The 15865-nt window shown below is 43.2% G+C and overlaps 1 protein-coding gene and 1 long non-coding RNA gene across 6 annotated transcripts in view; one reads left to right on the top strand and one right to left on the bottom strand.

Moving 5' to 3' along the window:
- Positions 1 to 15865, top strand: part of LOC147659347 (kidney mitochondrial carrier protein 1) — a 267840-nt gene that overhangs the window by 156297 nt on the left and 95678 nt on the right. For all 5 annotated transcript variants that reach the window (XM_086951827.1, XM_086951826.1, XM_086951825.1 and 2 more), the window contains exons 6-7: positions 4108 to 4203; positions 4308 to 4432. In XM_086951827.1, the coding sequence (XP_086807953.1) occupies positions 4108 to 4203; positions 4308 to 4432 (221 nt within the window). The remainder of the gene's footprint in view (positions 1 to 4107; positions 4204 to 4307; positions 4433 to 15865) is intronic.
- LOC147659348 (uncharacterized) overlaps positions 2668 to 15865 on the bottom strand; it is a 138704-nt gene continuing 125506 nt past the window's right edge. The window contains exon 6 of the long non-coding RNA XR_015307285.1: positions 2668 to 2837. This is a non-coding gene — a long non-coding RNA (uncharacterized LOC147659348). The remainder of the gene's footprint in view (positions 2838 to 15865) is intronic.

The raw sequence follows: 15865 nt of genomic DNA on the forward strand, positions 1-15865 counted from the left end.
ATCTTAAAACGAGTTTCATAACTTGCCCGGCTCCTCCCCGCCCCACCTAGCGCCGGTCGGCAGCCTCTGCCGGAGATGCACAGAAAGGCGGGGTAGTGCGAGAGAGTCCGCTGTGGGGTGTCTGTATTCTAGTCCATGCGTCTTGTGACAGTCTTCTCTGGGCGTCCGCATCTCCTGAGCAATCGGCGTGACTCTCCCTACTTGCAGTTAGTTGTAAAACCTACAGTGCACCGAGCTTCACAAGGGGGGGCGGGAAAGACACGGACAGCGGGAGGGGGGGGCGGGAAAGACGCGGACAGCGGGAGGGGGGCGGGAAAGAAACGGACAGGAAAGGAACCACTCACCTGGACTTCCTCGGCCGGCGGTCGGCCGCCAAATGGCCCAAACAAACCTCAACCAGCCCAAAAAAAAGCCCCGCCCACCGCCGCATGACGTGGCCAAAAGAGAAAAATTCTCGGGAACGCCCCCGAATCTGGTCCGGCCTTGACAGACAGATCCGGCACCCAATGGATAGCCTCCATTTATGGAGCTAGCCAATGGGAGCCGGGGACGTTCCTGAAGTCCTTATTGTAATCAATGGATTTCGCCTGCGCCGAAAAGCTGCGCAGAGAGCAGCCTTCGGCAGGCGAAACCCAAAAAATAGAACATATATGTATGTGTATTCCTTTTTGTCACCTCATACAATATAGAACATGTCACAACACATTTCCAGCAGTAAGGTACATTTTCTTAGCAGCATATTCTCATATCACATTTATAAATTTCCAGAAAAAGTTTGGCAGGTTTGACCAGCTGAAATGTATTGGGCGGGGGGTAATCGCTGGGGAGCAGTGTTAGCAGCAAAACTCATAAGAACAGCAGTTACCACACATATTGATATTTAATATACCAATCATAATGATGAGGGCCTAAGTTGGGTATCACTAATCTCTTTTATTACAGTGCTGAGAAAACTGTGTAGCAAGCTCTATGTAAATCAGTTATCAGTGGCGCTGTCAATACCTCAAGTTTTCTTTTTATATTTATTTCAAACATTTCACAAATTACAACCTCAGTGGTAAAATCGCATCTGACAGATTGTACACATGGACACTGCACGAAATGGACAATACTATAATGACACATCAAACCACTCCCTATCATGTAGTCCTATACTTTACCCCCCATTACTCCAGGTAGCGGACGTCTTAATGCTTTAACAATCTTGATGTTGTGTGGCTACTCTGTGGTGCTCTCCCGGTCTTACTTTGTCCAATGGAGCCTGGCCTTCACAAGCTTACACATAATACGCTCTCCAACATCCCCCCAGATCTAGTACATTTTTTCAGGCAGTCCCTCTCTTTGTATACCACTTTTCCCACCTCCATGCATGTGTTCATGCCTGTCGGCCACTGCTGCTTGATAGGAGCCGGACTCTTTCCCCATGTCTGAACAATGTCCCTTTTGCCACTATCCTATAAAGCCTCTTAAACAACAGTTTTGCCCATTATAAATTCGCATTCCTTGGGATTGCTGGAGTTACAAATTGTGGAGTCTATGGTATGTCCTACTCCAGGACTAACTCTAGCTCTCTTATAATTACCTTGCAGTAATTTCCTTTAGTGGCGACTTCCAGGCCGTTTATAGGAACGTACCTTCTGTTACAGTTGGGACTGTTTGCTTCTCATTTTTGAATAGTCTACTTCTCTAGAAGTAGGTTTTATGTAAGGTCTTTAATTACATGAGTGGCAGTCAGACTTTTATCGCAACCACATTTGGATGCATCAGCGCAGCCTTCCAGTCCAGCTCTTCCAGCGGCACCATATGTTTGATTTACATGGGTGTCGGAGTTTCATTAAGGTGTCACCTTTGTGCTTAATATGGTATGGTATATAAACGATATCGCCCCCTAACAATCTACATTCAAGCAGGCTGCATTCTGGGACTTCGCTCCAGTCAAGCCCCTTTGCACCTTATGCATTCTGCAATTGTAGGTGTTTGTAGTGCATGTTGAGGTGTAGTTCATACGCTTGCTGTAGTTTTTCAAACAATTTTATCCCCCCCTAGATCGACCACAGCCACTAATGTGGATATGCTTTATCAGGTCCCGCAGTTTGAAAACTTTCAGTTTCCTCACCTCTTTCAGCATGATGCTTGGCATAGTGGGGTCTGCTTGGTTACTTTACTCTTCCACCTTAAGGATCGTGTAGAAGTTTCCAAAAACTCCAGCACTACCCAACTGAACTTCAGGAGATGTCGTCTCCCAGACTCTCCATAAATGCGGACAACACTTTCTTGTTCTACAGCCTTGTGTGCCTTTTTCTTTTTTTTTTTTAAGCACATTTTTATTAAGTTTGCTGTTTTGTAATACCAAACATACAAACAAAAAGAAAAGTGAGAAACTGACATAAACCTAACGAGACGCCGGAAGGTTTAACCCTATCGCAGTTAGACAAGAGAGAGAGTTTTCCCAAACAAACCCAGAAAGGACTGGGAAATATAGCAACAAAAGGGGGAATTGGTTCCTTTCTGTGGGTCCTAAATCAAAGCACGCAATACTTAATAAGATTTGACACCAAAAACTTTTCTAACCTCAATGATGTGTATCCTAATTTGTCCCACAATTATTACATAAACATATTATTCTTAAAATTCATATTTATTAAAAAGCTTGAGATAGCAGCATGGTATAGGTAACAGTTTTACATATAAGCAACATATAAAAAACACAATCACGTTGCATTAAAGTTCAACACATTTACATATAAACAATGATTAAAAGTAGCCAAATTGTCGACGCGTTTCGGTGTTTAAGGTAGATGGTACACCTTCCTCAGGACTACAGTAAATTCTTCAATCTAAAAAGTATATGGACAATCAATTAGTGTACATTCAGAGAGGATTTTAATTTACAGAAAGTTTTTAAAAAAAATTTGTGGTGTCTAAAATAAATCAATTCTTACATAATACGCAGTATTCAATGTGCGATGACAGCATAAATCCTGGGGATAGATAAGTCTTATCCACTGTTATAATTCGATTTCTTCCCTTTAAGTGACCTGTGACCTGTGTGCACACAATGATTTGGTGTACAATTAGTTTATTCATTTGAAGCACCGAGCTATACGAGCTTACTTTGTACTTAATAGTTGGGGCGTTGGCTATCCTTCTTTGTATCAATTTTAGAAGGCTCAGGATATTCATAAGATGGGGCGTCCTTCCGTTCCTCACCCGGACTCTCCATAAATGCGGACAACACTTTCTTGTTCTACAGCCTTGTGTGCCTTTTTCTTTTTTTTTTTTAAGCACATTTTTATTAAGTTTGCTGTTTTGTAATACCAAACATACAAACAAAAAGAAAAGTGAGAAACTGACATAAACCTAACGAGACGCCGGAAGGTTTAACCCTATCGCACCCCCCCATGCCCCCCCCACCCCACCGAACCCCCACCCCTTTCAGGTTCTTGTTGAGCATTGCGTGCAAATGACAGAGGTTTTATATCACAGATCAAAACGGTGCTGCATTGAGACATACTGTGCTTCTTGCTGTAATATTCCTTTATTATACGTTCTGTGACTGTATTATGATTCTTTTCTGTAGCCACGTTTATTTTTCAGAAAGGTATCAAATAAAAAGTGCATTGAAATGATACCTGTTTTTTGCCTAATTGTGTTAACTCAAATGGAAAGGCTAGCTGTTGGCCGACATTTGATGCTCTCATTATTGAGATCCTCTTACATGGCTGGTGGTTTGCTAATGAGGACAAGCAAGACTGCAGTGTAAATTCTCGCTCTCATGTCTGGGATAAACCCTCATGCATAGCACTGTATGCTGTTGTGGGATAAGGCATTTCTAAAATCCTGGCCGTTATGTTTAAAGTATCCCAACTTGACAGTCTGCCGATTCTTTCTGAGACTAGGCAGAATATTACCATTTGGGTATTCATGTATTTTACCATCAGGGTAATTTTGTCTCCTGGCTTAATCGTAGCGTTTATACCATAATTAAAATGTGCATTACATCAGTATGCTAATCTTATAGCTAATGTTATATTTGCACAGCTCATTGTCTGGAGTTGAGTTGAGTTGTATTTGTACTTTATCCCTTTGTCTTTCTGCAATCTACAGATAAGGATGCAGGTCCAAGGCAGTTTGATCCAGGGAGGCATGGTAGGCAACTTCATTAACATTTATCAACAAGAAGGGACACGAGGACTGTGGAAGGTAAGTTAGATGTGTCTGACCTTCTTAGCATCTCGTATATCATGATCAAGATTTCTCGATATGTAAATCTCATCTTGATTTTCTTGTCATTGTGTTTTCTATAGGGTGTGTCTCTCACAGCCCAGAGGGCCGCCATTGTTGTAGGAGTGGAGCTACCTGTTTATGATCTCACCAAAAAACACTTGATCATGTCTGGCCTCATGGGAGACACTGTATATACTCACTTTCTGTAAGTACATTTTGGGTTTCACAGCATTTTCATGGGTGAACATGGTTTTTAATTGTAAACAATTATGCATTTGTATTCAGATTTTTGCCTTTTCCGATCTAGGTTATGCCTTTAGGTTTAAAACAGTTTCAGAATCTGTGTTTGGCATTTCTAGGTTTGATAGACTTGGGTAAATTTATTGACCATACCTCTACTTTTATTTGATTGTCTTCTAGAACACTGCTGATCACGGGCATACTAGAACCGAACTTGGGAGGGGGGAAGAGGTAGAGCAGGTGGTAGATATCAATATGGAAATAACCTGGTCAACCAATGGAGATAGGCTAACACTTCAAACTATAAGGCGGAGCTATCCATGCAACCAATACAAGAAGACCGCAATTTTGCATTTTAGACATAATGGTCAAACCCGTTTGATTACAGCAAGCATGTTTTGTAGATCTGAAAATGTTTATAGCCTACTGACCAAGATCTTTAAAAGCTGAATGAGTAATTGGACAACTAAAAAGCAGCTTCTACAGATTTCAATACAAAGCACTTTAGAAACAGTTTTTGCCATGTTATTTAATTGTAGCCCTTTATCCAGTTCTCTGAAAATTCTTTGTGTAGAATGATAATGAGCCAATTAAATATTTTTATTTCCTTTTGTCGAAAGACACTCATAAAAAAATATGTTTTCTAACTTCTTATTGGGACATCGCAATAAACAATCATTCCCTCGGAGGAAGCTCAAAGCCTGGGCTTCCTAGGCAACAGTACAAAAGCAATCTGGTCGATGATTTCACAAACAAGTTGTTTAATGTTTCTACATATACTTAGATTACTGCATGTTTTGCATTTATGTCTTAGCATTTTGTGATGTTCGATTTCCTCCGGCTTTTTCTGGTAAATCTGTTAGGAAAAGATTGCAGAATGTGGTAATTGATGCATAACTCGGAATTATTTTCCGTGCACAAACCTCAATTTACGCATGTATTGAAACACAACTTTGAATCATGACCCAAGTAAATTCTGTACGTTTATAGAAGGCAGTGATAGGTTACGTCAATAGAAATGTCCTAGCTCGGTATTGTCATTATTTTGGCCTTGCTGTGCTGCAGGGTTCAAGTATGTTATATTTTATTGTAGTTGTGTGTGTATATATATATATATATATATATATATATATATATATATATATATATATTAGTGCTTCATACACCTAACAGAGCAGTAAAGTGCATTTGTGGAAGAATAGCACAGTACTTTGCGGAGTACCATTGATGGAACAGGGCACGTTTGTAGAGCGGCCTGTATTAGGTGTTTTTTGATGTCATACGTAAATTTGAAGAGAAAAAGTGAGAGAGAGGTTGCTTCAATATTCATTTCTAATTCGTAGACAGAAGTGTGTGAGTGCGGTCTGGCCTATGTTTGAAGTGTTTTGGTGTGCAGATATGGCTGAATCTGCTGAAACTGCCTCATGAACAAGTGTGTAACTGTGCTTACTTCTGGGTGTAGGAGAGAAGTGTGAAGATAGGTGCAGCTTCACAAGCCAATACCTACCAAACATGGAGTTGTCTGTTTGCGTGTGTGGGTGGGTGAGTGTGTGTATGTGTATGTATATGTATATGTATATGTATATGTATGTATATATATATATATATATATATATATATATATATATATATATATATATATATATATATATATTACCTACTGGCGATAGCCAGTAGGTATATATAGTTAGGATTTTTTTCCTATGGGATTTTTGAAAATTCTATGTCGAATAACTTTGGCTTATGAGGACAGAATTGGCTGAAATTTTCAGGAAAATGGAACATTTTGTTTCTGAGCAGCCCCTGAAAATTTGGGGGGGTTTCGTCAAGGGGGGGCCGAGAAAAAAGGGGGGTCCCAAAACGTGTTTTTCCCATGCAATTTTCCATAGGGCGGTTGGCCTCACTTTTAGCCTGAACGGCTGAATGGATTTACACCAAACTTGGCAAAATTGTAGGGACTGGTAGCCCGATGTGCCTTTGCTATGTCTCAAGATATAGGCTCCAGTGGTTTTTACGAAAATTCACTTTGAAAAATATAAATTGGGCTACATTGGGCTATATATATGTTGGAGCCCAAATGTAGCCCAATGTAGCCCAATGTAGCCCAATGTAGCCCAAAGATGGCCACCAGAGACAAAAAAAACAAATGTAGCCCAAATATCAGCCAGATGTAGCCCAACTATAGCCCAATGACAGATTGTCCCAGAGTGTTCTAAAGAACAACTAGAGTGCTAACAGTCCTACTTATTACAAAGGTATGGCACACCTGAAGCCATCTTGATTGGAATAAAGTGGTAACTCTTAAAACATTTAATTTAAAAAGGAACAAAATGAGGGGGTTCATTTTGCCATAGAAAGTATGATTAGCGAATATATGACGAAATCCCGCATACCATCAGTCCGCAAAAAAAATCCCGCATGTACTATTAGGCCGCAAATTAAAATAACGAAAACTTTTAGAACGAATATGCCTTTAGCATACACTAAACAACTAAACTACCCCAAACCCTAAAACACTACCCCCAGCATGACCCTACACTACACAAACAGTACAACACTACCCTAAACCCTAAAACACTACCCCCAGCATGACCCTACACTACACAAACACTACAACACTACCCTAAACCCTAAAACACTACCCCCAGCATGACCCTACACTACACAAACACTACAACACTACCCTAAACCCTAAAACACTACCCCAAGCATGACCCTACACTACACAAACACTACAACACTACCCTAAACCCTAAAACACTACCCCCAGCATGACCCTACACTACGCAAACACTACAACACTACCCAAAACCCTAAAACACTACACCCCAGCATGACCCTACACTACGCAAACACTACAACACTACCCTAAACCCTAAAACACTACCCCCAGCATGACCCTACACTACAACACAACCCTAAACCCTAAAACACTACCCCCAGCATGACCCTACACTACGCAAACACTACAACACAACCCTAAACCCTAAAACACTACCCCCAGCATGACCCTACACTACGCAAACACTACAACACTAACCTAAATCCTAAAACACTACCCCCAGCATGACCCTACACTACGCAAACACTACAACACTCCCCAAAACCCTAAAACACTACACCCCAGCATGACCCTACACTACGCAAACACTACAACACTACCCTAAACCCTAAAACACTACCCCCAGCATGACCCTACACTACGCAAACACTACAACACTACCCTAAACCCTAAAACACTACCCCCAGCATGACCCTACACTACGCAAACACTACAACACTACCCTAAACCCTAAAACACTACCCCCAGCATGACCCTACACTACGCAAACACTACAACACTACCCTAAACCCTAAAACACTACCCTCAGCATGACCCTACACTACGCAAACACTACAACACTACCCAAAACCCTAAAACACTACCCCCAGCATGACCCTACACTACGCAAACACTACCCAAAACCCTAAAACACTACCCCCCAGCATGACCCTACACTACGCAAACACTACAACACTACCCAAAACCCTAAAACACTACCGCCAGCATGACCCTACACTACGCAAACACTACAACACTACCCTAAATCCTAAAACACTACCCCCAGCATGACCCTACACTACGCAAACACTACAACACTACCCAAAACCCTAAAACACTACACCCCAGCATGACCCTACACTACGCAAACACTACAACACTACCCTAAACCCTAAAACACTACCCCCAGCATGACCCTACACTACGCAAACACTACAACACTACCCAAAACCCTAAAACACTACACCCCAGCATGACCCTACACTACGCAAACACTACAACACTACCCTAAACCCTAAAACACTACCCCCAGCATGACCCTACACTACGCAAACACTACAACACTACCCTAAACCCTAAAACACTACCCCCAGCATGACCCTACACTACGCAAACACTACAACACTACCCTAAACCCTAAAACACTACCCCCAGCATGACCCTACACTACGCAAACACTACAACACTACCCTAAACCCTAAAACACTACCCTCAGCATGACCCTACACTACCCAAACACTACAACACTACCCAAAACCCTAAAACACTACCCCCAGCATGACCCTACACTACGCAAACACTACAACACTACCCAAAACCCTAAAACACTACCCCCCAGCATGACCCTACACTACGCAAACACTACAACACTACCCAAAACCCTAAAACACTACCCCCAGCATGACCCTACACTACGCCAACACTACAACACTACCCAAAACCCTAAAACACTACCCCCAGCATGACCCTACACTACGCCAACACTACAACACTACCCAAAACCCTAAAACACTACACCCCAGCATGACCCTACACTACGCAAACACTACAACACTACCCAAAACCCTAAAACACTACACCCCAGCATGACCCTACACTACGCAAACACTACAACACTACCCAAAACCCTAAAACACTACCCCCAGCATGACCCTACACTACGCAAACACTACAACACTACCCAAAACCCTAAAACACTACCCCCAGCATGACCCTACACTACGCAAACACTACAACACTACCCTAAACCCTAAAATACTACACCCCAGCATGACCCTACACTACGCAAACACTACAACACTACCCAAAACCCTAAAACACTACCCCCAGCATGACCCTACACTACGCAAACACTACAACACTATCCTAAACCCTAAAACACTACGCCCAGCATGACCCTACACTACGCAAACACTACAACACTACCCAAAACCCTAAAACACTACCCCCAGCATGACCCTACACTACGCAAACACTACAACACTATCCTAAACCCTAAAACACTACGCCCAGCATGACCCTACACTACGCAAACACTACAACACAACCCTAAACCCTAAAACACTACCCCCAGCATGACCCTACACTAAACAACCACCACAACTCTACACTACACTAACACAACACTACACTACACAACACTACACTACACTACACAATCACTAACCCACGAAAAAATTAACACAAACCCACTTACTTAAAAATGCGGGATAATGGTATGCGAGCTCAATGACCTTGCGGGATAATGGTATGCGGACTGAAAGTCTGCGGGATAAATAATGCGGGAAAATGGCTGCAAACCATGATTAGCAGCAGACTTCCCTGGTGAGCACTAGCTTTACTACAGTGATCTAATGAGCAACTAGAGTGCTAACATTCAGAATTTATGGCAAATGTGTGACACATCTGAATGCCTTCTTGATAGAACCAAAGTAAACAAGCATTGAAAATGCAATAGATCTCGCCCTCGTTTAAGTTAAAGCCATTCTGTTTGTAATGAGGTGGCTTTTTAGCTTTGCTTTTATTAGTGTTTTTAAAACTTTCATGTAAATAACGGGCATATGTATGCATATATGTATATGTATGCATGCATTTATATTTATATAGATATCCAGATTACATATGTTTATATATGTATATTACCTACTGGCGATAGCCAGTGGGTATATATAGTTAGGATTTTTTCTCTATGGGATTTCTGAAAATTCTATGTCTAATAACTTTGGCGTTTGTGGACGGAATTGGCTGAAATTTTCAGGAAAATGGCACATTTGTTTTCTGAGAAGCCCCTGAAAATTTGGTGGGGTTTCGTCAAGGGGGGGCCGAGAACAAAGGGGGGTCCCAAAACGCGTTTTTCCCATTCATTTTTCCATAGGGCGGTTGGACTCACTTTTAGCTCGAACGGCTGAATAGATTTACATGAAACTTGGCAAAATTGTAGATATGGTTTGCCCGACGTGCCTTTGCTATGTCTCAATATATGTGCTCCAGTGGATTTTGAGAAATTAACGTTTAAAAAAATATATATATCTGTGACAGCGCTCCGGTTAGCGCCCCGGTTCGCGTACCTGACGCGTAACGGAACTTCGCGAAGCGAATCTGATTGGCTCTCCGGTGTCTGTCAACATTCTAAACAAACCGGAGCGGCCGCCATCTTGTCTCTCGGTACGATCGTGAGACAAGATGTGGTGAAAAACGAAGGGGGAAATGAAGTAAAGGGGGCAAGGTAGACCACTCCTGACCCCCTAGGATTGATGAGGGGGATATTAAAGTGCCCCGCGGGGCAAAATATTTTGCGATTTTACGCCGTAGAGGCGCGTCCCGGTACGCGAACCGGGCAGCTCACCGGGCAGCTCACCGGGCAGCTAACCGGGCAGCTAACCGGCAGCGTAGCTGTCAACATTGTAAACAGTCCGGAGCGGCCGCCATCTTGTCTCTCGGTAGGTTCGAGAGACAAGATGTGGTGAAAAAAGAAGGGGGAAATGAAGGAAAGGGGGCAAGGTAAACCCCTCCTGACCCCCTAGGATTGATGAGGGGGATATTAAAGTCCCCCGCGATTTTTCGCGGTAGAGGCGCTTCCCGGTACGCGAACCGGGCAGCTAACCGGCAGCGTAACGGGAGTCCGCCATCTTGTGTTTTTGGAGCGTCCGGTTCGCGTACCGGGTAGCGTCCCGGTAAGCGTAACAAGGGGAAAACCAAGAGAAACAGTAAAAAAAAAATTAAGGGAATAGATTTCCAGCAAACTTGGCAAAATTGTAGGGACTGTTTTGTTTGATGTGCCTTTGCAAGGCCTCAAGATATGTGCACGTGTGGATTTTGTCTAATTAAGGTTAAAAAAAATATATATATCTGTAAGCGTGCTCCGGCATGCTTACGTTACGGGTTTTGTTTGCGCTGCAGAACCGATACGTCACGGTTATGCGACGCGTCATGAGGCGTCTCACGTGGCTACGTGATACGTCACGTAATAAAGAATATATTTTACAGCTATAGATATTAGCTTTTAAAAAACCAATGAAATTCACTGAAAAAACCATAGGTTATAGACCATATATAGTTAGGAATTTGCATTTACAAAACCTTGAAAATTCACTGAAAAAACCATAGGTTAGAGACCATATATAGTTAGCTGGACATTTTATTGACATAAAACCAATGAAATTCCATATATAGTTAGTTGCACTAACTATATATCGCGCACCCGCAATCCACTGCTGATGATGTCACATATTACATCATTCATGACATGGTCAGTGACATCACTGATGACATCACTGATGACATCTCAAATGACATCACTGATGACATCACTGATGACATCTCAAATGACATCAGTGATGACATCATGACACACCAATACCAGTTACTACATACGCACCCACTGATTCCTACGTCTACACACACATTCACTCATTCACCCATACAATCACTCATACATACAGTCACTCATTATTACAACACTATCATATGCACTCATACACCTATGCAGACACTCACACACTGCCACTCATCCATGGAGTTACTCACACACCTAGTCAGTCCTGTAAAGAATCAATCACACTTCCATTTCCTCATCTATACAGTTAAACACAGAACACCATACTTCAGTGACATCACTGATGACATCACTGATGACATCTCAAATGACATCACTGATGACATCTCAAATGACATCACTGATGACATCATGACACACCAATACCAGTTACTACATACGCACTCACTGATTCCTACGTCTACACACACATTCACTCATTCACCCATACAATCACTCATACATACAGTCACTCATTATTACAACACTATCATATGCACTCATACACCTAGTCAGTCCTGTGAAGAATCAATCACACTTCGATTTCCTCATCTATACAGTTAAACACAGAACACCATACTTTTCACACATATACTAACACATACTTGCTCTCTTATACAATCACTGATACAAGTACACATTGATATGCACAGAGTCACACACCTCCCAGCCAGCCACACACACACTCAGTCTTCCATACATCCACTCATTCTTCAATATGTAAAACATATTTAAACTTTACAAAAACACACAGACACTAGATGATGTCATCAGTGATGTCATTTGAGATGTCATCAGTGATGTCATCAGTGATGTCATTTGAGATGTCATCAGTGATGTCATCAGTGATGTCACTGACCATGTCATGAATGATGTAATATGTGACATCATCAGCAGTGGATTGCGGGTGCGCGATATATAGTTAGTGCAACTAACTATATATGGAATTTCATTGGTTTTATGTCAATAAAATGTCCAGCTAACTATATATGGTCTCTAACCTATGGTTTTTTCAGTGAATATATATATATATATATACCAGAAAAGCTACAATAACGCTCTGTATGTATACACTTTGCATATGACATTTCTTTGTTATTATAAGATGGCCGCCATAATAACTATGCACAGTACCATGCATTTGTAACTAAAGTACGTTTTCTTTGGCTATGTCCTCAGTCCCATGTCTATGTATAGTACGTAATCATTGGGCTCTTTTGTGTGATCAAGAAAGTTTTCCCTTTTGAAACGCGTCACCAAGAGCAATAAATCTTTCCTTTCAAAATGGATCCCGAGAGCGCGAATTACTGTAGCTTTTCTGGTATTCTGACGCCGGTTTAGCTCCACCGGCATGTTGCGCCACTGAACAACCGGTGGATCTCTCAGTAGGAGCTGCAGGGATTGTATACTGGCTGTCGCCAGTAGGTATTTATAGTTAGGACCTCGTTTCTGTTAAAGTGTTTTTTCATTTGCCAATATCATTAGCGCCCGTTGATGAATCTTCACAAATGTTTCAAAACTAATGGGGCGCTCCGGTCAGCTCCTGTCTTGAATGTTTGGAGGTGATTTGTGAAGCAGGGGCCGAGAAAATAGGGGGCGTCCCAAAACTCGTTTTCCCCACGTTAATTTCCATAGGAACATTAGACACGGCTGCAGCCCGAACTGCTGAACGGAATTACACCAAATTTGGCAAATAGGTAGGTTTCGGTTCAGAAAGCAGTCTTTTTTAATTTTTTTTTAAATGGTGTAAATCCGTTCAGTAGTTCCAAAGAAATTAAAAAAATAAAAATCTGAGCATGAAGGAGGGTTCCCAAAGACTAGCTCAATTCTGATTGGCTGCCAACACTCCAAACCAGAAAGTGTTGGCAGCCATCTTGTGACTCGGTAAACGAGTCACAAGAAAAAGGTTAAAAAAAAAGTGAAAAATTAAGAAAAGGGTGCAGGGTAGAAACACCCCGACCCCTTAGGCCTGCTCAGGGGGTCCCACATGGACCCCCAGGCTTCAAAGATGCATTTAAAAAAAATACATTAGCCTAATTTGCACTGGCTGCGTGAATCCTGCCAATAACATTTTTAGAAAATTACCCTTAAGCCCCTGGGTGGGCCAAGTCCCGGGGCAATATTCATAATGTATGAGGGGGCCCGCGGGGGCCCATGCAGCCCTGGGGACCGTCACCTCCCCAGGGCTATATAATTATTGAGGTGGGGCCTCACGGGCCCCCCAATCCCCGGAGACCACCACCTCCCCGGGGCTTCTTTGAATAATGAAGGGGGGGCCTCCTGGCCCCCCCAAGCCCCGGGTAACCACCACCTTCCAGGGGCTTCTTTGAATAATGAGGGGGGGTCTTGCGGGCCCCCATCAAAGCCCTGGGGCCCACCACCACCCCGGGGCTTATTTAAATAATGAGGGGGACTTGTGGGCCCCCCTCCCAAGCCCCGGGGACCACCACCTCCCCGGGGCTTCTTCAACTAATGAGGGGGGGCATCGCAGACCCCCCCAAGCCCCCGGGGACCACCACCTCCCTGGGGCTTTTCAAATGATGGAAGGGGGCCGTATGGCCCCCCTCCAGGAGCCCTTAATGGCCCTGGGGACTGCCACCCCCCGGGCCGGCTCTTGCAATATATTAGGGTTCCCACCCTCGGGACATTGCTGTTTGCTATGGCAGGATGGTAGCACGGCTCCTGCCCTCTCATAGCAAACTCTGCTTTGGTTTTTGGACATGAGAGCAGGAAACCTGCTCTCGCTTCCAAAAACCAAAGCAGATTGATTCTGCACAAGGGGAGCTGCATGTCAGCAGCTCCCATTGTGGAAAGCAATGCCTGTTCCGCAGGAGGCAGGGAGCCGGCGGAACCGTGGGGGCATTGCATACGTATAATAAACAGTTTTGATACTGAATGAGTTTAAAACAAAGTAAGTTGACACCGGTGGTGTGGCAGAGCACGTTGTTTTATGTAGATCTTTTCTTCAGATTTGTACAACGCCAGCCATTTCGTCAAACAGGGCGATACCTGTGACTCATCAGGGCTGCACTTGGCGTAAATCGATGAAGCAGGGGACCGGCGATAATTCTAACCCGTTCGACGGGTGGTAGAAGGGCCATAGATACGGGTAAGTGGATGAAGGAAGAGGGCACAGGCGGGTTCGTCTGTGCGGCGGAGACCTCCGAGTGAGGGGTCCCGGCAGTGCTTGTCAAAACCCCCCACAGACTAACCCGCCTGTGCTCTCTTCCTGCTGGTGGGGCGATAAGGTCTTCATGTGCACTCGTGTGCATTCTATGTCTCTTGTTGAAGTAAACGTGTAGTGAGGTGCAGTGTATTTGTAGATGTGCTAGAATTTGATAATTGGGCCTATCATTCCTGTTGATCTATCCCCAAGCACTTTAAGAAGCCCACCAGGACACTGATTACAAGTTGCACTATAGTGGAGGGGTGTACTCTTCTCACTAGAAATTACCAGTTCTGTGCGTTAGCAACCCACCAGTACCATAAAATCTCTTAGAACGGGGAGGTTTTGTTCGGGCCTGGATTTAACAGGTTGTATTCTGAATGGTTTTCACTTTTCCATGGAGTTTAACACACATTTACCACATACTCTGAGGTTGTAAAAGTGTGAAGGGGGCTCTTGTAAGCCAGGCATGGATGGCAGGAGTGAGGAGGTTGCAGGAAGGAGCGGAGAATGTTGGCTGTCAGTTGGGAGCATGTAATACTCGCCACGTGCCATGTCTGAATTTTGGGCTGAGGTTCATAGAATGTGTCCGGATATAATGCAGCTTTTTCCCACATCAATTTTACCTGCTGGTGTTTTGGTCAGTAAAATTTGGTTAATTGTTCCAACACCCAGTAAATCCAAGTGCAGGAACACCAGACCGCTTGTAATTCCACACAAAAATTCTGCTCTGCATAGTTCTTCCTAATTGTGGCTCATATTCTTTATGGTTACCTTGGAGGTGGGCTGATAAGCCCTAGAAAGCTCAACAACATGAGACAAGAGAAGCAATCAAACAAAGCCGCCTCCTACCTGAAAATGGCTTTTGAATGACCTCAAGGGTTGAAGTGTGCAGGATGTATTGGGAACAACATTCCCAATCTTTGTTAAATCTACAGTTACAGTTCCCATATTTTGTGTTAAAAAAACAACCATTCCAGGATGAATAATTCAGACCTTCAGGTGTCTCTGACTGAAAGGGAGGCAGTGCGTCATGTTTTGCACTGGAAAGTTGCCTGAAGGTAAAGCAAACCAGCTATGTGTACCGTTTTCATTA

This window comes from Lissotriton vulgaris, unplaced genomic scaffold (genome assembly GCF_964263255.1).
Source record: "Lissotriton vulgaris unplaced genomic scaffold, aLisVul1.2 SCAFFOLD_663, whole genome shotgun sequence".
Classification (NCBI taxonomy): domain Eukaryota; kingdom Metazoa; phylum Chordata; class Amphibia; order Caudata; family Salamandridae; genus Lissotriton; species Lissotriton vulgaris.